Here is a 22,792-nt window from a genome sequence, read left to right on the forward strand (position 1 = left end):
CACGCAAGCCTGCGGTGCGCCGTGACATGTCAGACTAGTTCCCCCACCACCGGTAGCAAGAGAGTTGCTGAGGAGGCTTACTTCATTGCACGTTAGCCCCATCGCCCATCCAACGCTGCTGTCCGAAGCATCCATGGGCGGGCTCTTGATTCATCATCATTAGAATCACCACAGCATCCGCCGCGCCCAGAGACAGTGAGAGAAGCACTCTCTTTTGCTTCCGGGTCATAATGCCACCAGAGACAGTCCCGATTGCGGACTTGCTCATTCCTCCCGTCGCTCTGTTGCGCAGCGCAACCCGTCAAAGGGCAAATCACATTCGCCTCGTCCCGCTTTATGCGACTTGAGGCGCAATCAGCAGCGACCTGTATCCTCCGTGACGGACGACGTCTCCCCCTCAGGCCCTACCTGGGCTGTGAGCCATCTTGCCAGACGACCCTGCTGCACCACACTGCATCAAACACATGATGCCAGAGGGTCACCTCTCGTCTTGATGATTGCGGGTACTTGTCCATGGAAGTCATTTTCAACCCCCATTTGTCACCATGTTTTTTTTTTCCTTGTTGCCCCGCGTTGCCTACCGTCTGCCTGGGCGTCCTGCATTCGACGTCAGATCACGCCAGATTGTTGTTGACCATGCCACCCAGGTTGACTGGTTTGCATTTAACAGTTATCAATCCCCCAAAAATAGAGAAAACTGGACATCTAAAAGTAGCTATATTTTTGTATACGCAGCAGCGAACACGAGAATACACCCCGTGTACCTGTCTTGATTGGAGAAGTCATGTTTTTCAACTGGCCACGGCAATTGACCCGACTTACCTAAATAGGTAGGCTGGACAAGGTTGAGGTCGTTTTTAACAACCTAAATTTATGATGATGCTGCCCAGGGTTATGAAGCTATAGCTGATCCTTAGGATACTATTAATAACTCGCATCTACCTCTGAAACTTCCAGAATAGGTAGGTATTCTTTAATTATTTATTTTGAACATTCAACCTCCTCCACTTTCTTATCTCCTCTGATGGCCTTGTACTCTGTTGTAACCTTGACTATCTATGGTTGTCTCGGTCACCTGTCACTTCTGGCGGCCCAGTTCGCCTTCCCTTCACAACAACGCGAGGAGACGTAAGTCACGTAACACACAAGAGTCATTCTCGCTGCCTAGGTAGTCGCCCGTCACTTCGAAAACCATACTCAACACTAATGGCAATGCCGGTCTTGGGTGGATGAAAAGAAGCCCAAGGCTAGATCACCAGTTGTAGGTGGTACGACGCAAGTTTGGCTCCGTTTGAATCTGCCAACTGGATTTGAGGATCTAGAGATTATGTGAAGCAGGAACAGTGAGTTACCTGTCGATTTTTTTCTCTCTGGTTTACTATAAAATGCTGTACTTGATGCGGCAAAGGTGAATCAGGCGAGCTATTGTGAACGTGGGACTCGGACTGTACCTTGATTTTTCTCAGTAGTAGAGTGCGTTGATAAGGATGAGCCAGGAGTATTTAACGCGAATTAAGTTGTACTGCCCTAGGGGAAAGCATTCTGTGATTGCTCTGGTTTGGTGGAAACGAGATAATGGTAGGCATTGATGGCGAGCTGGCTTGTGTGTTGGGTGCGACATGAAATGACAAGCAAAGTATCGGAACCATATGTCTTAAGATAAAGCAAAATACATATATAGAATATAGATGAGACGGCCCTGCTCAATTCATCTATTAATTTGTTCCAGACGTGGAATACGGCTGGTTTTGGTTGGTGAGGACGGGCCACCAAGAATGAAGCATGCCAATAGAGGCAGCACTTGAAGCTGGAAGTCGCATGAATGTACAAGCGTTTTGCCCATTGAATCAGTCCTCGAGCCTGCCTTACATTTATATCTATGTATTTTCATAATTCCAGACCGATTTTACGAGTTGAAACCACAGCGTCTTCAATGGATGCTTGATCTCGGCCTTGGACGAGGGATGTATTCGACTACACTAAGAGGATATGGACAACAGCCCATCTCTCAACAGTGATAACTATCACTCTTGAATCATTGATCTCTTCCACATGGAGACTTGCGAACAAATGGTCAATGATCCGTAATTCAACACGCTGGCTATATTCAGGCCTGAAGGATGTTGCTGAAAGGGAGTTGCAATACTTGAACCGAGGGCCGAATACTAAGACAGCCCCTCCCACTTGAAACATCTGCACCGGGTGTCGGTTGATGCATAATTCCTGGAATTTGATTGCTGAGGGCGTTGGTTTTGTGGACTGCGGGATGCCAACACTGAGTTCCATAGTTAGTAGCACGGGCGAGGTTCTGAGACATCTTGAGGAATCTGTTGACTGGTCAGCTTTTTTTTTGAAGCTTCTGTCCCAAGGTTGTCCGGGAAAAGCACGTTTCGTTGTGATAGGTCGACTTGAACTGACTCGATGTCTCTATGAGTTGACAGCAAAGTTGTTGCGAGCCCAACGATGATGCCACTGACGATGAAGCAAGTTTGCCTCCAATCAAACACCTCAACAAGGTTAAATAAAAGTGATAACGGAGAACAGCTCTTTTCGATATAATTATTTCTTTGCTTGGTTTCGTATCTGCCTTTCATCTCATCGACGCCAAGATGTTGAGCCTCTCCTGCACACATGCAGCGAAATCAGCCATGTCAGATCTAAAAGCAAAACCCTCGCAGGATCTCATTATTCCCCAGAGTCAGATCCCATTCTTGGCTCTCGCCAGCGGACGTTGTCCGGACGAGTTAAAAAAGGAGACATGGGGTAATAGAAATTAACCTGAAGGGACAAAAAAAAAAGGGCCAAGAAGCAAGACATTCCTCCGCAGCAGGGCATCTTTACCCCACGGTTGGCAAATGCTTGCCGAGCCAATGGCGAGTACTTTTTGGTTTCTTAGCATCCCTTCAAACCTAGCCCGTCTCCCCATTAGCTTCGATCCCTGGTTGGCATTCTCGTGGATTGCGAGTGAAGCGCCGTGATATTATCACAAGCCCTTTGTGCCCTCTCCACTGTGACGTAGCTCTACCCAGCCAATGCAGCCAGCTAATGAGCACCTAAGCCCAGTCTGTGGAAAACGGCGGCATAGCCGCTGAGCTTCGTCGGTTGCTTCAGTGGAGACAAGGACTCCCTGAATCAATGGAAAGGCGGGGTTATGTTTGATTGTCAAAAGCTGCTGATGTCGTCGTGGTGCCAGCTCACAATCGTATCGTAAAACTGGGTGACAGCCTAAAACAGGTGCAATTGTGATTATACCCCAGAGAGTTGTTGACTTGTCCGCCTTGATCACAAGGCCATATCGAGCCTGATGCAGAAGAGCTTCCCCTCCTTTCAAGCCCGTTCATGGTGGGGTTGTCCATGGTATCAAGAGGCTAGAGATAGCGGAGGTTAGCACACCTTACGCAACTGACAGGGCACGGCTCCCAGCGGGGTCCAGCCTAGCCAAGCGAGGAGGGGGAGCTCCAGGGCTTGTCACTGGTGCAGCTGCTCTGCTACGGTGATGGATGGCTAGGTCCCGTCCCAACACCAGATCGTCACGTCCATCCCCCTCCACCACTGCCACCACCACCACCACCACCACCACCGCCGCCGCAATCTCTACTGCTACAACACCATATACCCCTCTCCCTCTGCGCCAATTCCCTCTCACAAGCCTCTTCTCCTCCTACTCGACCCTTCTGCCCCTGAATCAGCCTTCCTCATACGACCCTCGAGACAGCTTCAAGCTTGTCCGCACAACCCGCCATCATGGCCAGCCTCCCCTCGCAGCACCCCACCCTCTCCCTCCACCTCTCCGACGTCACCCTCACCCCGCTCATCACCTCGGCCTCGTCGCAATCCCACCTCGAGTCTCTTACCGCCCTCACCTCGAGCGCCCTCTCCTCCCAGACCGCCGCCCAGCGCCTTGGTCTCGGCCGTCCTCAGCGCCTCATGGTCGAGTACCCGGAGCGCGGGCCCGTCGTCCTACACTCTTATCTCGACCCCCGCGATACCGCCGAAGCCAGCACCGTTGGGAACAACAACACCGCAGCAGCAGCAGCGTCGAGCCGTCCCGGTTCAGCACCTGGCTCTAGCCACGGCCCCGACTCGCGGTCCGAACCTCCACCCGCAAAGGACGATCCGCGCTCAGAGGACGCGGCACCGCTGCTCGTCGGTGTCGTGGTCGCCGGATCCGCCGAGGAGGCGAGGGAAGCCCGCCGTGCCTCTGCGAGGCTGGAACGCGTGGGAAGGGAGTTCCAGAAGGAGTGGGTGGCCGAGAGTCAAGACCGCGCACACGAGGATGGGCCCGAATGACGCGACTCCCCTGCAGCCAGCCATGTAAGGGACGCACATCGTCTGCAGAACATGCGCCACGACCAAGACCACGATTACGAAGCGATGCAATACAAATGGGATAATACCACGGAGGAACGAACATGAAGAAAACAAGGCAGGCGAGCGAGAAAGAAAGTGTATGAAAAACCTTGGTGACATGGACGCTTGCCATTTAACTCGAGCCGTCATCCTTACAAGGCGAGGCGAGCCACGAGTATTTGGGTTCATCTATGGAGCATGCTACTGAGCGAGATACCTCAGAGGTCGCACATAGATCGATTGGTATGGTGTTTGGGATGAGACAGACCAGACCACATCCATCAAACTCTGTTTTGTGCCATGTCGTGGAATCATGGAAATCACAGAATCACATGGCAGACATATATACTAGTTACAACAACAGACGCAGCAGATACAGCACAGTTGCTTGTTCTAAAAAGATTTGAATTCATCTCGCGAGACGTCTAATTTACCATACGTAGCCCATAAAACCTTGCTCCAAAGCCCGTCGTCATCACTTGCATAATCATTCTGCCCGGGGTCGGCCCGTCCCGAGCCTCTTGCTAACTCATCACTCTTATTTCTTGTTTTTGTTCTTATTCTTGTTTTCCTCTTTGCTTTGCTCATCTTGAATCTAGATGATCTGCTTGAACGCGCGGTTGAGGGGGGAGCGGACGTTGGGGACATCCTTCCAGAAGTCGACGGTGGCAACGGCACGCTTAGCAATACCCTCGGGGGTGAACTCGAACTTCTATAGTTGAGGTTAGCAAAGGATTCTGTGGGGATAGAGATCCGGGGAACCGCCTGGCCCAAGCTTAAGCTGACCAGGGGTAGGGGATAACTTGCCTTGTAAACATCCTTGTAGGCACCAGAAGCACCGAAGCGGTTGATACCGAACTGCTCGTGGGTGTAGCGCTCCCAGCCCATGGTGCTCATGACCTCAACGGACAGCGAGGGGATGCCGTCGGGGAGGACAGACAGGCGGTACTCCTGGTCCTGGAGGTCAAAGGCCTCGAAGCAGGGCAGAGAGACGACACGGACCTTGATGTTGTGGTTCTCCTCGAGGACCTTGACGGCATCGAGGGCAATGGCAACCTCGGAACCAGTGGCGACGAGGGTGATGTCGGCGCCCTCGACCTCGCGCAGGACGTAACCACCCTTGGCAGCCTTCTCGATGGTCGAGCCCTCGAGCTGGGGAAGGTTCTGGCGGGTCAGAGCAATGATGCTGGGAGTCTCCTTGGAGGTCAGGGCGACATAGTAAGCACCGCTGGTCTCGTTACCGTCGGCAGGTCGCCAGACGAGAGTGTTGGGGAGAGCACGGAAGTGGGCAAGAGTCTCGATAGGCTGGTGAGTAGGACCATCCTCACCAAGACCGATGGAGTCGTGGGTGGCGACCCAGATGGTACGGACGCGGGACAGGGCCGACAGACGGACGGCACCAGCAGCGTACGAGACGAAGTTCAGGAAGGTACCGGCGTAGGGCAGGATAGTGCCGTAGGCAGCGAGACCGTTGAGAATGGCACCCATGGCGTGCTCACGGACACCATATCGGACATATCGGCCGGAGTAGTCGCCGAGACCGGTCGACTTGGGCTGGAAGTCGACGGCGTCCTTCCATCGGGTCAGGTTGGAGCCAGTCAGATCAGCGGAACCACCAAACAGCTCGGGAATGGCCTCGTGGACCTTCTGGAGAACAGTCTCGGACAGCTTTCGCGAGGCGATGGCAGGGTCGGCGGGGCTGTAGACGGGGAGGTTCTTCTCCCAGCCCTCGGGGAGGTCGCCAGTCTGTCGTCGGGCGAGATCAGCGGCCTCGGTGGGGAACTGCTCCTTGTACTTAGCGAAGAGCTGGTTCCACTCCTGCTCAGCGGCGGCACCCTCGGAAGAGTGCTTGCCGTAGAGGTCGTAGACCTCCTGGGGGACGACGAAGCTCTCCTCGGGGTTGAAGCCGAACTTCTCCTTGAGCTGCTTGATGTCGTCAGCCTTGAGGGGAGAGCCGTGGACACCGTGGGTGCCCTGCTTCAGGGAGCCGAAACCAATGGTGGTCTTGAGCTGGATAAGAGTGGGCTTCTCAGTGTTGGCCTTGGCCTCCTTGATGGCAGCCTCAATGCCCTCGAGGTCGTGGTCACCATCCTCGACGGTGAGGACCTGCCAGCCGTAGGCCTCGTATCGCTTGGGAACATCCTCAGTGAAGGCGACAGCAGTGTCACCGTCAATGGTGATCTTGTTGTCGTCCCAGATGGCAATCAGGTTGCCGAGCTGGAGGTGACCGGCGAGAGAGCAGGCCTCGCTGGAGACACCCTCCATGAGGCAGCCATCGCCGAGGAAGGCGTAGGTGTGGTTGTTGACGAGGTCGAAACCGGGCTTGTTGAAGGTAGCCGCGGTGTGAGCCTGGGCAATAGCCAGACCAACGGCGTTGGAGATACCCTGACCAAGAGGACCAGTGGTGACCTCAATACCGGGGGTGTCATGGGCCTCGGGGTGACCGGGAGTCCGGCTGTCGACCGACTACAGCAACGGTAAGCAAGCGATGGTGAGAAAAGACGTCAGAATCACGTACTCGGAAGGCCTTGAGGTCATCGATGGTGAGGTCATAGCCAAAGAGGTGGAGGAGAGCATACTGAAGCATGCAGCCGTGGCCGTTGCTGGGGACGAAAATTGTCAATTTTTTTTCTTGGAATGAGCTTGCGGCGTCGGCCACCGGGTCAAAGACTTACGAGAGGACGAAGCGGTCACGGTTCAACCAGTCAGGGTTCTTGGGGTTGAAGGTCATGAACTTGTTGAACAGGACGTGGGCAACAGGGGCCATGCCCCTTGATAAGAGAGTCAGTATTCATGTATTTTGCTGTAGGAGCTCATCGGCGACGGAGCGGAGGGTGGGAAAACTCACATGGGAGCACCAGGGTGTCCCGAGTTGCTGTGGAAGGTCGCATCAACCTGTTGAGAGCTCGTCAGTTGACATTGTCCTTTGTTTTCTGCTCGTTATGAGAGCTACGGAACTGCCGGGCACACGCCGAACACGATGACGATACGAGAGCCAGCGAAACAGCAAAACCGATGAGGCGGTGACGCCCTCTTGCGATGGTTGTGACACTGTCTCTCTCACCACATTTCTCTGCGCGTCCCCCCCAAACCCAAGGTGAATGAATGGCGGGGCAGGCGTGGCGGGGTAAAATCCAATGCACAAGAGCTGGAGGGGAAGAGGAAAAAGCTTACCGCAAGGGTGCGGATGGTGTTGATGGCCTTTTGATCGATCTCGCCGTAACCCATTTTGCCGAATGTTTGAGAGACTGGTTCTATGAAGGAGGAAAAGGAAGAGGAAGAGGAGGAGGAGGAACGAGGGAAGAAAAAGGTCGAATGACGGGGAGATGAACGGAACAGGTCTGACGTTTGCTGGAGGGGTCGTGTCATGTATTTAGCGGTCTCCAGTTTTCCCAGTCTCGAAAAAAATGGTCGGCCGGGCGGTATCCCGCAGCCCAAGACCATCATCGCCTCGAGAATGAGCGGACATTGGCTGAGACGAGGTACATGCCCGAGCAGGTACAGTCTGAATCGAGGTACATTGACGTTGGGGGAACAACAAGATTGCTCATCATCCAGATGGTAGCTGTCGAGGCATCTCAACTGTGGCGGGCCCGGAGCTTGGGTGGTTCTCGGGTTGCCAGGGGGCAGCTCCAGGGCCCCTCGGCGCCATGCAGCCTGCGTCTTCAGGGCATCCTCCCCAGCCAGCAGGTACAAGTCCGTCCCGTCCGGTCAAGGTGGCGGCCACGCCAAAAAGGGCAGGCTACCCAGCTTCCAACTGGCTCACCACTTCACCTTGTCCACTCACAACTCAGATTCGAGCTCAGCAAAAACAGCACAAGCTCGCCGCTCTCGCCGCCCTCTCCGCGGGGGGGCAAGGTCAATGGCCGGCGAGACGCCGAGTGGGGTCCCGGTGGGGGCCGTCCTTGACACCAGTGACGCTGGGAGCCCCTCCTCCTGCGACCTGGCGCCCCTCGAGATGCTCTTGATGTTCCAGTCGAGATCCCGCAGAGCCCATTCACGGGCGACCGAGCTGCTGCGTGCTCGAGATTAACCTGCAGGTGCCTGCCTCTTGACGCAATCCCTCCCAATTCCCAGCGCCCTCGTTGATCCGTTCGCTGTCCCCTGTGGAGTCTTGATGGAGGCAGAGGGCAACGGCGGCACTTGGCTGTGAGGAACCATCACCACTGTGACGTCGGTTGGCCACTCCGTCATTACTCGAGTGAGCCTTCCGTCTGCCCAGATGTTGATGATCTTGCCGCGTGAAGAGTCTTTTTAAAAACTCCTTTTGCGGCTTTTTCCTGCTGTATCCTTCCTGGGCTGTAATCGCACTAACATGAAAAATCTCCACGCCGGGCTGAGGAGCGAGTACATATTTCGCTCATAGGTTGTGAGACTGCAGAGCCTTTCTCACCAAATTTAACCGGAGGGAGGGTGAACAGGCAGAAAAGGATAGAATTGCCCGGAGGTTGGAACTGGCTGGCGGGCCCCCGCGGGGGCTTCAAGAGGGGCAACTCCGTCTCCCGTGGCCGAGTCGGACACCACTCCGTTGCGATGCTGTGGCTTCAGTTGCGCGATGCGGACCTCTCACAAACAGACGAGGCCCGCTGGATAAAAACGACCCAAGTCCCTGGTTGGACCGGCTGCTGGACAACCTCACGATCCATCCGCACCAATCCACATAAGTAATTGGCCTGTCTCGGTGACAGAACGCAGAAGTACACATAGGGAGGAGCAGGTCGAAGGAGCGATAGTCGGAGAGGAGGGCCGAGTGCGATGGAGCAGACGGAGATGTGGCTGCGCGCGTGTCAAGGTGTGCGAGCCAGCAGTGCCCAGCACCTTGACGAGCTCGACAAGGAAGACGTCCAACCAGGTGTGGTTGCACTCGGCATGTCGGCGGAAATGCAATGCCCAGCCAAAGACGGTAAAGGATGGACTGTGTAAGCGGTTATCAAGAATATGGTAACGGCTGATGAATGATATGATATGTATCCGCCCGTCTGCCCCAAAACCTTAGCAAACCTGCGGCGGCCGCCTGTCGGTGAATAACACCAACCTAGGCGTGATGCCACACTCAGGAGACGAATCTTGGTTATCTGCCTGCGAGCTGCTGACTTATATGGCGACAGTCATGACACCTCTGAAGTCTTCACCGAGAGATTGGCCGGGTTGGAAGCTTCGGCCGGAGTGGGGGTTTCACCGATTGTACCCCACTCTCTTTTCCAATGGAATTTACAAACCACCACCAGACGACGACGACAATCAACTCTTTTGGATCTCCGAGCCCGCCGACACACGTCTTGGCTGACCAAGCCAGACTAGAGTGTGCCATTTCTAGATAAAGAAATGGTCAAGAAGACGGGCCCCTCCAGAAAGGCTGCCCCTTCAAAGCAGAGCAACAAGAAGTCGGCCGCCCCGGCGCAGAATCAGGAAGCTTCTTCACCACCATCACTGCAGAGCCAAGCCGAGCAGCAGCGCCTGCTCGACGTCTTCTCCAATGCCTTCAAATCGACCCTTACGTCAGACGACTTTGCAGGTCTACTGCAGGAGGTGAAGCAGGCTCTGTTCAATCGCGACTTTGCTACTGCTTTTGGGAGGGAGGACTATCTCGAGGCGTATGCGGCGAGATGGAGTCCTACACGGACACTATGCTATACCACTGTTTTCCTCGGCATCAAGGAACATCTAGATGGAATTCTAGCTTCTAAAGAGGGGAGTTTCAGTGGAAAGAATTTGGAATCAAGTACCCAAGCGGGTTTGACAAAAGATTCTGGTGCTCTGGAACAAGATACAAAACCTGGTGAGGCATCCGCTGAAACAGGACCAGATGCTCCCAAACCCGAAAGGTCTCAACCACGAAGCACTCTGCGGATGCTCTCAATTGGAGGATGCGCGGCTGAGCACCTCGCCTTTGCATCCTACCTCCAATCCACCTCGAGCAACGGTCATCTGACGCTCCTTGACTCAGCTCCCTGGGCCAGCGTCATCTCTTCTCTCGAGTCGAGCACCAACTCCCCGCCCCCCATCTCAAAGTATGCGTCGGCGGTCGCGCGCGCAGCGAACCGCGCGCTTCTGGAGCCGGGTCAGCTCTCTGTCGAGGTGGTACAGCAGGATGTCTTGGCTCTCGATGTCGACTCTCTGAGGGCTCAGTGTGCTGGTGGCAAAGTACCCATCGTGGTGACGCTGCTGTTTACCCTCAACGAGCTGTACACCAGCGGAGGCATCGGGAAGACGACCAAGTTCCTCAAGAACCTCGGACAAGCTCTCGTGCCGGGGAGCTTGGTTCTCGTGGTGGACAGTCCTGGAAGCTACTCAGAAGCTGCCCTGGGCAAAGAGAAGAAGCGGTACCCTATGCAATGGCTGCTCGACCACACTCTTCTCGAGACCGAGACGCCGGGCTACTCTTGGGAAAAGCTGCAGTCTGACGATTCCATCTGGTTTCGACTCCCAGAAGGCTTGTCATATCCAATTCCCCTCGAGAATATGCGGTACCAGATACACCTATACCGCCTTGAAAAGTCGTCTTGAAACAATCCTATTATTATACTGCAAAAAAGACATGGTATCTAAGGTCTGTCGTCTATGTCGTTTCTAGATGGGAATCTTTTTCATGCCCATACCATCTTCTTGAGCGAGTGCCCCAGCTGCTCTAGCAACCCGGTGTTCTTTTTCGCCTCCTCCAAAGAGATAATGTCCCCGGACTCGACCAGGCTCTTGCGTTCTTCCCCTGGGCGCTCTAGTTGTCGCTCCAGCGCCAATCTCTCAATCTCTTCGCAAATGGTGGAAACCTGCTGTGTTTCGGTCTGCCGTGGGCCATCGTCCCCGAGGACGGCCACGGAAGAGTCTACATATGTTGCCTTAAAGACAAGCTGGCGTAGGCTGGATGTCGACGACGGCTTGCTAGAGAGCAGGTTGGCCAAGCTGGCTGGGATGCTGGCATCCTTCTGCCCAGAGGGGTTCTCCTTGCCGGCCATGTCGCCACGGCTCGAAAAGGTTCGGGTGTTAGTGCGTCGAAAATCACTCTTGCCCGGGTTGTATGACACCACAAAGCCGGCGTTCTTGGTCTCGTCGATGTGAGAAAGAGAGATGGTCGAGGTGATGTATGTGCCGTATTTGATGCCAGTGATGTTGCCGAGCTCGACGCGCTCAAATGAGGATACCTTGTCCGACTTCCAGTCGAAGCGGCAAAGATAGAGGGCGGCGTCCGTCAATAAGAGGACAACTTCCTCCAATGGCAAGGCCTTGATAGTATCAGGCGCGTTGGGACTGAGGAGAACCCAGCCCCCGTGGAACTCTTCCTTCTCGTCTGCTATCACCCTCTTCTGGCACAGCTCAACCGCCAGTTGTCTCATCCTGACTACCGACACGGCAGGGTCCTTGGTCATCATGTCGCTCTCAAACTCCTCAAAGATTTTGGCCGTGACGTTGCCAAGGAGGAAGTCTATTGCCGCTTGGCTAAAGTAGTCATTGACCATTCTGTTTGGTTAGCAACTTGATGAGCTGTCTGGGGATTATCAACATACCCGCTGTAGAATCTAGCAAGAGAGAGACCCAAGTCGTTCAAGGCACCTCGATAATCCCTCTTTCGTGTTCTCGTATAATCACCCTTCATGGCCGCCGTCGACGCATACTGCTTCGACACTGCATCGCCGTTATCCGCCCACAGGGTGTTGAACCAGGCCGTCTCCTGGTCCACCTGCGCGCTCATGTCGAAACCCTCCTCCTTGAGCTGGACTTCAAGCATGTGCTTCCCGAATGAGCTCTGACAGACGTTGGTCCGGTCGAGACAGTCCATGCAGTTGGTTCGGAGGACGCCCTTCTGCTGGATCAGCTGCTCGCCCTCCTTCTGGACGGTGCTTCCGAAGCTCTCAATCTTTTGTCTCAGTTGAAGGAGCAAGATGCTCACGTTTTCAAACTTCATGCCCCTACAGGCGGCATGGAAATCGAACCATTCAAAGGGTATTGTCTTGCCCTCGCCTGCTTCTTTGTTGAGCTCTTCGACACTCTTCTGGTAAGCCGAGCCAATTGACGCCTCGACACCGTGCTTTTCCACAAGATTGACCACTTGCAACTGCCCATAGTTTCTAGAGAGGCTTTCAAAGTGCTTGTGGCAAGCAGCGCGATTTGCTTCTTCGGAGTGCTGCTGAATGGGCACTGGCTTGAAAGAGTATGGGGACTGTGTGAAGAAGAGAGGAATGCTGCCTCTGATTTGCATAAAAGAGTAGACTTTTGAGGATGCGTCCCATGCAGGCGAGGATAGAAGCTGCTCTGTCTCAACCATGTTTGCGACGAAACCGTCTTGATCTATACCGCGGCGGAGATACCTCAGGCCGGCTCGTTTCGTAGACCTGCGTGATATCAAGGTGATGAGATATCTCCTTTCTGAGGAACGGAGGTCAATGGAGGCTCTCGAGCTCTCAAGTGGAGGAGTGTCTGATTGGGACTTTGACGGCGTGAGATTGGACAGCTCGACGGAGTCCTTGCCCGTGTCGTCCATTTGCGGAGGCTGGCTATCAACGACAAAGGTCCTCTGTCCAACGAAGCCTTGCATCAGAGGCAGAGCCAAGGAATCGTGCCCAGAAGAGATAAAGGGCTGTAAGAGGTTTCGGTTCCAGAAGAAGACGTCGTCCACCTGGGCATGAAGGGGCGTGCCATTGCTGGGTGACACGGATCTCTTGGCGAGCGAACGCGTGAGATCAAAGTCGTACGAGAAGTAGAAACTCCGTGATGAGCCAAAGAGGACTTGAACAGTTCTCAGCAGCTTTGGGAGAAGCTCCGGCTCGTTGAGGGGCCCCTTCGTGGGTTCTTCATCTGGCGTCTTACTTGGTGAAGTGTCGACGATGGCCATTTCCGGAACGCTCGCCGAATTGCTCAACCCCATAATCCTCTTCTGATCCATGGTCCAGCCGCTGCGGCTGAACCATCGCTGGGCGAAACGCCCATAACTACCCCTCCTGCGGATGACATCCTCGGCGACACGGCTCCTGGCAGAGTCTGGCCTAGCATCCTCATCCTCAATGACAGCGTCTTCGACTTCGTCCGATGTGCGCGAGGGAAGCTCGACTTCTTCCTCGCTACTATCGCTCTCATCACCAGAATCGCGAGCCTGTCGTGATAGGTGACTAGACGTCCTTCGAATGGACTCGTCGGCGCCTGTCTTGGAGGTGCATGGTGTAACGGCTACTTCGGTCACAACGTAGATTGGATGACCGCAGATCTGGGCGACCTGCTGACGGCGGGTAATTGTGATGAGATAACTCAACTTGGAGACAGTGATGAGACCTAGAATGGGGGCAGTCGACGTCAGCCATGTCATACATATAGGGTTGTAAGCGCGCGGGGCCACAATGGCATACCAATGACCCCAAAAGCCTCGAAAGAAGAATCGGGCTTGGAAGCGTCGGGGACATGCTCGCGCGCGACGTGCGATACGGTGGCATCGCCATACTTGATGCGGACGGGCTGGAAGGGCCGCTGGCCTTTGGAGGAGAGAGGCTGGATGATGAGCCCGTCGATCGCTGCGCAGATGAGGATCTTGCGAGCGATGGCTGGCATTGTGCGCGGGGAGCCCGTGTCGTCCACTGTCAACAGCTGAATATATGCATGAGTAGGAGAGAAGTTGAGTCTCAATCCAAAGCGGTCACAGTAGAAGGAGCATAGGAGAAAGACCAGGACCATCCAAGCTGAGCTGAGCTGAGCTGAGCTGCAGCTCAATCGATCACCAGTTCATAAAAAAGCAAGCGACTGCGGCGCCTAATGACCGCATCAGTGGAGAAGCTCGACCAACGCTGTCCACTAAGCGGCCCACGCACACCAAACTCCGACGTCGCATTCGCATTTGGCAATTGGAGAACGGAGCTACATCCACTTGGCCTCGTTTTCGTATTTGCCTTCACCTCGAATTGTCATGAACGTCTTTGTCTGTGCATAAGAGTGGGCATCCATCGGCAAGTCTTTGCATGAACTTGTTGGCTTCGTCATGAGAGTTGCTGATATTACTGTCTGCAGTCTCGGTAGTCCATCCAACTCCAATTCAACCACCCCGACGGCCCGCCTTGTCAAACATTAACCACATCCAACTAACAAGCCGACAGGGCCCTCATCGACGAAGTATTCCATCTTTTTCTTTCCTCGTTCGGTGGGTATCTTAGATGGCGAGGCGCTCGACCTTGTCGCGCATGGCTCGGATCTGGCCAGCAAGCTCGCTCGCGTCGTTGCTGGTGATGCTGGCGGCGATGACAGCACGGCTGACACCACAGGCACGGCCAAGGTGCATCTTGCTGCTGACGTAGACGTAGGGGACTGTTAGGACGTCGTTAGTAACCTGTCTTGATCGCAATCCGTCCAATTGCACTTACCGTTCTTGTCCTCGCAAAGAAGAGGGAGGTGGAGGAGAATTGCGAGGGGCTGAGTGTCGGCAGCGAGGATGACAATCTCAGAGACACCACGGTTCAGGGTCTTGGTGGCCTCGTTGGCACCCTTCTTGAGCTGACGGGCATCTGCGCGACATGTCAGTACTGGTTTTCGCTTCGTCGGTGTCGATGGAACGTACGCTGGGAGGACTGGACGAGGTCGAGGAGCTCCTGCTCGAGCTTCTGGTCGGCCAGGGGCCAGGCTGGCGAAAGGTTAGTCTCTTGAGATAGATGTGTAGATAGAATGTCCATACCAGCACTCTCAGACATGGTGAAAGAGTAGGTCGAGGTTTTCGTGAGAGAAAGAGTATCTGATGAAGCGCAGGTCAGCAGCTGGTTCCTCTCGAAGCGGTGTCGCGAGATATAGGGGAATAGATAGGGATGAACTAACAAGATGGGATCAAAGATCAGGGTTCCTTGCGTTGGCTCGCCCTGAGGACTATAGCTAGAAGATGGAGACGGAAATGTTGATGTCGAACAAAGTCGGAGGAAAGAAAAAAAAAGAGCCACCAAAAATGCGCCAAGGCCCCCAGAAAATTTGAAGCCTTGCGCCAGAGTGTGGCTTGCAGTTCCTGCGCGGGATCCACATTCTTCAGATCGGCCAACCAGCGATAGCTGTGGCTCTGGCCTCCAGGTCCATCTTTAATCCGAAACAAGGCGCCCCGTGTCAGCTTATGTAAGGCGCCCCCGTGCTCTCTCCCTCAGCAGCAGTGTGTACAGCAAAACCTTACCGCGCCTTCCTTGGTTGAGACCTTAACAAGCAAGCAACACCTTCGCACCTTCGTCATCCATCGACTGCCAGCAGCTCCCGTCATCAGCCCGTTGACCTAGTCGCATCTTCCCTCTCGTTCGATTCTGCCGACAGACGTTTGCTTCGTTCGTAACAACACAAAACAACCGCCAAAATGGTCTCCGAATACTGGTACGTAGTTTGGTTGCGCGCCTCCTTGCCCCCGTCATCACAGGAGCTCCCTGGGCATCGCCCGGAGCTTCAGGCATCGCCAAACACGGCCGAATTCCATTGACACGACCCTTTACCTTCTTCCTGTTGATGATTGAAGCTAACATGCGCGTTCACGCAGCCCCGTTTACTCGGTTAGTCCTCCACGTCATCCGTCCTCCGACGTCACCCATGATGCCTCGCTGGGCGTCTAGGGCGTCCACGATATCGACCCGACATCGAGCTTGACATAGCTAACCATCTCTAGCCCTTCTTCGGTGCTATGGGCTGCACCTGCGCCATTGTCTTCACCTGCCTCGGTGCCTCCTACGGTACCGCCAAGTCTGGTGTCGGTATCGCTGCCATGGGTGTCCTCCGACCCGATCTTATCGTCAAGAGTACGCAACCCCGAAGCCATCGATCGCCATCTCGGTACTGACCTTTGCAGACATTGTCCCCGTCATTATGGCTGGTATCATCGGTATCTACGGTCTCGTCGTCTCGGTTCTTATCTCGGATGGCCTGAAGCAGCACCTGCCCCTTTACACTAGCTTCATTCAGTTCGGTGCTGGTCTGTCCGTCGGTCTTGCTGGTCTTGCCGCTGGTTTCGCTATTGGTATTGTTGGTGATGCTGGTGTCCGAGGCACTGCTCAGCAACCCCGTCTGTTCGTTGGCATGATTCTGATTCTGATTTTCGCCGAAGTCCTGGGTATGTTTCTGAAACATTGCATAATTACGTATTACCCACTAACCAATCCACTTAGGTCTTTACGGTCTGATTGTCGCCCTGCTCATGAACTCCAAGGCCAACGTCGAGGCTACCTGCTAAATTCGACACACGGCGACGCGACGTGTTTGGAAGACAGCTTGACAACTCCTGAACCGCACGAGCTGCTCTCTCTATCATGTCTTGGCTATACAAGACAAACGGCGTTACAGTTTTCTCCGTCGGTCTTCTAGCAGGAAACACGACGGGAGATTTGGGACGTGGGCGCAGGCTTGGGCATGGTGATTGATATTTCGCCCCCCTTGCGCGTAAATCGGATAATTGAACTCGAGCTACTGATATATTTTTGTTGGTTGGGGATGAATGGGACGCGATGAATCGGAGGGTTTCTGTAAAATAGTGTCAACATGCGTGTTATTCTCTGGGTGGCTTCTCATCATAGACGCTGAAGGGACTCAAGTATCTAGGTACGCTGCCGCTAATTGTTTTGTTCACGTTACGTCCTGTCTGCTATTGGCGGTCATGGTGCTACTCTGCATAGAGACGGACCTATTACGTACTTAAACCACATACTCCAACCATCGCTGTCAGCCATATACTATCTTATTTAGGAGTCTCGGCCCTGGAGAGTCGTAGTGACACCGAGGTTGACTATACGTAGCAAACCCTCATGAGCATGTCTTGACAATTTTACCCCTCGGTCATCTAAGAATAAGAGAATGGTTTAAGGCAAAGATGAATTCTTATCCAATCTCTTCTTACTATTACCCTAATCCTTATAGCAGAGATCTTATATGTGGGTAAGTCTTGTCTTAAGTGCCTACTCCGTTACTGTGTGGTAGGTAGACGGCTGTCAATTATTCTTCGTCGTATTAATCTACTGCCGATTAAAAGCAGTTAGGCATAACTCTGTATACAATACAAACAAGTATTCTTCATTACAATATTTCTAAGCAGCCTCAACATGTCCATCCCGCCTCCTTTACGTCAACGCGGATGGATGGCTTTTTGTGTCATGGCACGTCCCTGTATTCTTGACGTCTTGATCTCACCCGGTTCTATCATGCCCCTTCTTTTTCGCGTCACGCAATCCAAATCGACCCAACACCGGCTCCTCAACATCCCAGGTCGTAATGTACCGAATAAAATAGAGCACAGGGCCCTATGAAAAGGTAGAATTGAGCTAAATGCTCGTTCTGCCCATGACATTCTCTTAGATGACGTACTTGGAAGTTTTGTTAGTGATGGCTACAAATGGGGGATGATGAAACTCACAGGAATGAAAAGGTAGGGCACACGTCGCTCATACTCGAGCCAAGCCTCACCATACTTGCGACGGCAACGGGAAATGTCACGCGCGGCGCGGTGAGCAATCATGCAGACGAAGAAGACGGGGTAGAACCAGGGGAAGGGGCTCTCGAAGCCGGTGATGAGGCCCCAAGAGACGGCGAACCAGACGTCGGCCGTGTAGTGGATCTTGCGGGCAAGTCCGTACCAGCCGTCGACGAGGATGGTGCCCTGGGGGGTGGTGATGGTCTTGGGGTTGTGGATGGTCTGCCATGGGACCTGGGGGAAGGTCTTACGCCAGACAACCTTGCCCTTCTCCATGGCACGGAAGCGGTTCTTCTGGCTGTTGCAGCTGTCCCAGACCCAGTACCAGAAGAGGTAGCCCACGAACATGGCGGCGAGGATGCCGCGGTTCCAGCGGTAGACATCGGGGTGGTGGTTGGCCAGGTAGATAGTGCAGTGGCAGTAAGAGAGAGGGACACCAGCAAGGTTCCAGAAGATGAGCATGAAACCCCACTTCTCATAGTACATGTCCCTGGGTCGAGTTAGTGAGAGTCTTGAGGCTGGAGGATCATAGTGTACTTACCAGGTGGTGATGATGAGCTCCTCTCCCTTGGCACAGGCGTTGGCATAGAGGAAGTGAGCCATGACGAGGAACCAGACCTCACCAGAGACGTAGCCATACTGCTCGTGCTGACGAGCGGCGGCACCGAGACTCAGGATGAGGAGGATGTACCAGGGCATGCGGACCTCGAAGAACATCTTGAAGTCGAGGATGCCAAACATGCGGGGGTTAAGCTCGGCACCCATGAAGAAGTCGTAGATGGGGTAACCGGTCATACGGTGCTGCTTACCGCGCCAGAGGGCGGAGAAGTAGGCGACAAAGCTGACGAGGAAACCGCTCAGAATGGCGACAGATAGGATAGGACCGAACTCATCAATGGCCGTGTAGAGAGGCCAGGCACCTGAGAAGTGCAGAGCGGCAAGGATGGCGAGGGTCGTGTAGAGACTGAAGTAGGCATTGCAGTAGTAGCGCAGCTGCTTGCCTCCCTCATGGGGGAGAGGCTTGCCGTAGCCCCAGACACCAGGGAGGGTGCAGTAGAGAGTACCCTCGACGATGAGATAGGACCAGTACCAGGCCCAGACCTGAAGACGAGGAAAGGCACCCGTGTAGACGAGGTTGACAAGGTGAGCACCAAAGTCGGCCCAGGACTGACCAGCCTCGCGAGAGGGGAACTTGCCATTATAGTAAGTTGCTCCAATCCACATGTACCACATGAGGATAGGGAAACAAGTCATCATGGCGAGGGTGCCAAAGGAACCTCCAAACTCGAACTCGCCTGAGTAGTCGACCTTGGGGTCCTGACCTGGCCTCCAGCCGTCGACGACATGAGGATCCTGAGGAACACCCTCAGTCTTGTCAAGGACGCTGGTGACAGGGGCAGGGGCAGGGACACCATTGGAGGGAGCGATGCCGTTGGCCTTGCCATTGCCATTGGCGTGGCCGTTGCGGTTGACGGCGCCCATGTCGTCCGGCTTTTGCACGTCGTCCTCGTCGAGGTTCTCGACAAACTTGGTGGTACGTCGACGAATGGGGGCGGCGCGAGGGGCGTTTTCAGCGTTTGAGCCGGAGTCGTTGTCGGCGTCTGAAGTTTCAAGAGGCTGGGAAGTCTGTCGGCGTGTTGAGCGGCGTCGAGAAGGGGTCTCTACCATGCCCTCGAAGAGTTCCTTCTTCCTGAGGCCAGGTAAGTCATTGCGTGGCATGATGGAGAGGTATATGTTGTGGGGAAGTGGCACAGGCTCGAGGAGGGTATCAACTTGTCCAGGAGGGCCAATTGGGTCGAGAAGGGTATGATAGAAGTGTCAATGGAGTTTGTACGAACCTGGGGGTTTGGCGTAGAGAGTATCTTGAAGACATCTTGATCGAGGGGGCTCAAAGGAGCCTTTATATGCGCGCACGAGGTAAGGAAGAGGGGATTGACAAGGACGGCGGTCTGAGAGAGACGGAACTGCCGAGGACAGTGGTGGGCGTCTCAGAGCCGTGGGATGCGAGACACTTCGTCAAGCCAAGCAGCAACTAGACAATGCGACTCGCTGGGTGCGCGTCTGCTGGTGCTGCTGGTGCTGCGAGGAGAAAAAAAGAGTGGACAAGGGCCAGCGAAGCGCAACGAAGCACTGGATGCAGACTGGATGCGCCTCTCTCAACAGGGGGGGAGGGTAGAGAGCGAGCGGTGACGGGCGTCTCCCGATGGAGGTGAGCCGTGAATTAGGTCAGGACCTGTCGTCTAGAGAATGTCTAGATGATGGTGATGATGGACAACAGCAACGCAAAACAACACCTCACAGAGTGAAAGATACAACCAGAACAAGATCAAGGGGGAAGAAAAAAAAACAATGGACAAGGGGGGGGGGGCGTGTGACGATGGGGAATCCGAATAAGAAAACGTGTTGTGCTATTGGCGCCCCAGACCAGACTTCGATTCTGATTTACATTGGATGGAGTTTCTCGGGCGCGGGAAGTTTTTCTCCTGGGGTCCGGGTGACAAGGGCTAATTTCCCAGGGGACGTAGCCTATCACAGCACAGCTCTGACAGCCTGACAGGGCAGGCGAAGCTCTTGGGCACTTGCTTGACAATAGCAACAGCTCTCTTTCCCAGTTGTCTGTTGCACGACATGTAAAAGCTCATCATGTTTGTCTAAGCCTTGACATACAAAGTCTCCCCGTTATGCATTGCCTATGTAAATACCCAACAAACAGTTGCACACCTATCAATTCAACATCAAGACACCAGCTGAAGTTCTCGATGGTCCGTTTTCGCTTCGATGCCTGTGCGTCTGCGAGAATCTGATGGACCCCGGGGCCCGGACGCGCTAGTTATGCACCTTTCGTATAGCTATAGACAGAAATAACAGGACACTTTTGACGCTAACATTCCAATTAACTGTCCCCTTATTTATGTATTCAAGCCCCACTCCACCCCACAAGGTCCATCTCCACCATGAACCATCCAACCCCCAGACGATCCAAGCGAGTTGATGGCTTCACCCTTGAGCCTCACTACCTCATCCGTCACTCTCGATCAATCACCATTCTCCAAAGAGACCAGGGTAGTGCTATACGAAACTTGCATGACGCTAGCCCCCGATCCCTTCTCTCGACGTCAACGTCGTCTCCAGGCCTCATCCTTTGTGGCCTCGGCATCGTGATAACACCCGGTTTTGCGGACACTCTTGCGCCGTTTCATTGAGGGGTTTTCTTCTTTGCCTCTCGTAGGCGCAGTGACGAGTCTCGCGTGGCAAGATACTGTTTCTGCCCCAGTCCCATCACCCTTGTTCCGGAGGGTGTTTTGATGCCCGGCGCCTCCCCAGCTCCACACTTTTCTTGTCTCATGGTAAAGTTTGGTGGATATATCGAGCGGTCCCTTTGTTTTCCAAGCTTGATCAACACCGAGTCGGGCCATTCGTGCTGAGATCTAAGCCTCGAGAGGGACTGGACATCACTTGGATGGCTCTTGATCCTTGCCATCTGGACTAGACGAAACCCGCATCTCCCCTCCACGGGTCCCGCGGGTTGCTCTGTCCGATACCTTCATATCGAGCGTGGGATGGCGGGATGAGTATCAACTGCACTGTAAAGGATCTGATTTTAGACTCCACGGGGGTGTGTTGGTTTGATTCTTTCTTGCTTATACCCGCCCCTTCACCCCGGAACTCATCCGTCAGCCGGTCCATATCCCAAGATGAAGCGTGAGAGATGGCGAAGACATTATCCAGAGGTACCGTTACTTCCCCTCTTGGTCAGCGGTCCGGAACTCCTTGATTCTGGCATCTTCTTCGACTCCATCCTCCTGCTTTATCCGTCCATGGCCCCTCCCACACAAAGTACCCACGATGTGATGTGCTGTCGACGGTTCTTCCAGCCGGAAGTATTATCCACAAGATACCCCAGTGACCTCGGTGATACTTGATGCCTTGCCGGGCACAGCCTGGGTGACTCTTGAATGATAAAGATCCTTCATGCCAAGCTGAGGGCGACCGCTCTAACCGACTCCGAAGACAGTGTAAGTCATTACTAAATGGATCATGCTTCTTGATCTTCTTGATGAGCAATTTGGTATCTCCAAGCAAAGTGTCATGCCCTGAAACGTAGGTTTACTCCCATCTAGCTGTGCCACTGCAGGGTCTTGGGCTTCTGTTTCAAGTGTTGACCCTCTTTCCCAACCATACTCACAAACACATCACGTTCAAGGACGGGGCATTCTCTCTGCTCGAAAACCGACCGAACTGTGGGAATTGAGTGTGTATTGGCATTCGAGATTACTCTGTGTGTCTGTGTATGTCCCTAGAGACCATGATGCATTAACCTGCCAACAATCCCAAGACGCTGTCCTTCGTCAGTAGGCAGAGAACATGATGCTCAAATAACCAAGTAACTCTATAGTTCTACGTGTGGCTCACTATCTCTAAGTCACACTCACTATTCTTTCCGGAATGGTCTGTGTTGCCCTCACATCGGTGAAGGTCGGCCCTCCTCCGCCTTGCCCCCATTATAGCCTATTGCTTATCATTAGCCGTTGCTTACTCAAGTGGGAGTTCTTTCTTTATACCTTTTAGCGACTAACCCACATGGTCTTGTGACCCTCGAGGGATCTTGGCTCGAGAGACTCGAGCACAAAACTGTTGTGGTATTCCTTGGGCGCCAAGTTGATGAAGTCAAACATTCATTTTGGTAGCCTCTCTGAACTTCTAACTCTCTAATTACACAAGGCTACTTTCTTTTTATCTATTTGGTTCAATTCAATCAGCAATTGTTGATCTACTGTAACCTGAATGAGCACTAAGCCGTTCGCCATTCCTCCCATCATACCCTACATCTTTATCCTCCGATCAGTACCCCATCAGAAAAAAACAGAATGGGAGTCTACCTTCTTTCTTTCAAACTCTATGGCTCGTTATGGCCTCGGATTCTCCGCTAAGTAGTACTAGAGGTTCCTTTCCTAAAGTGGAAGATAGCATCGCTAGACAGGAGAAACACTTATCGAAGAAACAGACACTTTGTTTCGGGTCGACTTCCTCAAAGCCAACGACTCTGAATCA

General features: G+C 53.8%; 7 protein-coding genes across 7 annotated transcripts; 3 read left to right on the forward strand and 4 right to left on the reverse strand.

Annotated features, from left to right (window-relative positions):
* Window positions 1–3,744: 3,744 nt before the first annotated feature.
* Window positions 3,745–4,290, forward strand: LRP88_03042 (DUF5308 domain-containing protein; the record flags this gene model as incomplete). The annotated part of the gene is made up of 1 exon (XM_083239672.1): window positions 3,745–4,290. The coding sequence occupies one exon, from the start codon at window positions 3,745–3,747 to the stop codon at window positions 4,288–4,290; it is 546 nt and encodes a 181-aa protein (XP_083104802.1).
* Window positions 4,291–4,945: 655 nt separating this feature from the next.
* Window positions 4,946–7,578, reverse strand: LRP88_03043 (Transketolase, thiamine diphosphate binding domain-containing protein; the record flags this gene model as incomplete). The annotated part of the gene is made up of 6 exons (XM_083239673.1): window positions 4,946–5,062; window positions 5,158–6,816; window positions 6,869–6,953; window positions 7,026–7,121; window positions 7,199–7,245; window positions 7,525–7,578. 6 exons carry the CDS (start codon window positions 7,576–7,578, stop codon window positions 4,946–4,948), a joined length of 2,058 nt encoding a protein of 685 aa, XP_083104803.1.
* A 2,097-nt stretch (window positions 7,579–9,675) lies between these two features.
* LRP88_03044 (uncharacterized protein) lies at window positions 9,676–10,857 on the forward strand (the record flags this gene model as incomplete). Its single annotated transcript, XM_083239674.1, has 1 exon — window positions 9,676–10,857. One exon carries the CDS (start codon window positions 9,676–9,678, stop codon window positions 10,855–10,857), a length of 1,182 nt encoding a protein of 393 aa, XP_083104804.1.
* An 80-nt stretch (window positions 10,858–10,937) lies between these two features.
* Window positions 10,938–13,884, reverse strand: LRP88_03045 (SacI homology domain-containing protein; the record flags this gene model as incomplete). Its single annotated transcript, XM_083239675.1, has 3 exons — window positions 10,938–11,805; window positions 11,853–13,611; window positions 13,686–13,884. 3 exons carry the CDS (start codon window positions 13,882–13,884, stop codon window positions 10,938–10,940), a joined length of 2,826 nt encoding a protein of 941 aa, XP_083104805.1.
* Window positions 13,885–14,476: 592 nt separating this feature from the next.
* Window positions 14,477–15,011, reverse strand: LRP88_03046 (RNA binding protein SNU13; the record flags this gene model as incomplete). Its single annotated transcript, XM_083239676.1, has 4 exons — window positions 14,477–14,631; window positions 14,688–14,828; window positions 14,882–14,944; window positions 14,996–15,011. The coding sequence occupies 4 exons, from the start codon at window positions 15,009–15,011 to the stop codon at window positions 14,477–14,479; spliced, it is 375 nt and encodes a 124-aa protein (XP_083104806.1).
* Window positions 15,012–15,646: 635 nt separating this feature from the next.
* LRP88_03047 (H(+)-transporting V0 sector ATPase subunit c) lies at window positions 15,647–16,510 on the forward strand (the record flags this gene model as incomplete). Its single annotated transcript, XM_083239677.1, has 5 exons — window positions 15,647–15,663; window positions 15,824–15,836; window positions 15,950–16,079; window positions 16,130–16,390; window positions 16,446–16,510. 5 exons carry the CDS (start codon window positions 15,647–15,649, stop codon window positions 16,508–16,510), a joined length of 486 nt encoding a protein of 161 aa, XP_083104807.1.
* Window positions 16,511–17,621: 1,111 nt separating this feature from the next.
* On the reverse strand, window positions 17,622–19,613 carry LRP88_03048 (ergosterol biosynthesis ERG4/ERG24 family-domain-containing protein; the record flags this gene model as incomplete). Its single annotated transcript, XM_083239678.1, has 4 exons — window positions 17,622–17,633; window positions 17,684–18,230; window positions 18,282–19,430; window positions 19,579–19,613. 4 exons carry the CDS (start codon window positions 19,611–19,613, stop codon window positions 17,622–17,624), a joined length of 1,743 nt encoding a protein of 580 aa, XP_083104808.1.
* Window positions 19,614–22,792: the final 3,179 nt, after the last annotated feature.

The sequence above is a fragment of the Fusarium phalaenopsidis genome (genome assembly GCF_050370095.1).
Source record: "Fusarium phalaenopsidis strain FUZ10S chromosome Unknown contig_32286, whole genome shotgun sequence".
Taxonomy (NCBI): Eukaryota; Fungi; Ascomycota; class Sordariomycetes; order Hypocreales; family Nectriaceae; genus Fusarium; species Fusarium phalaenopsidis.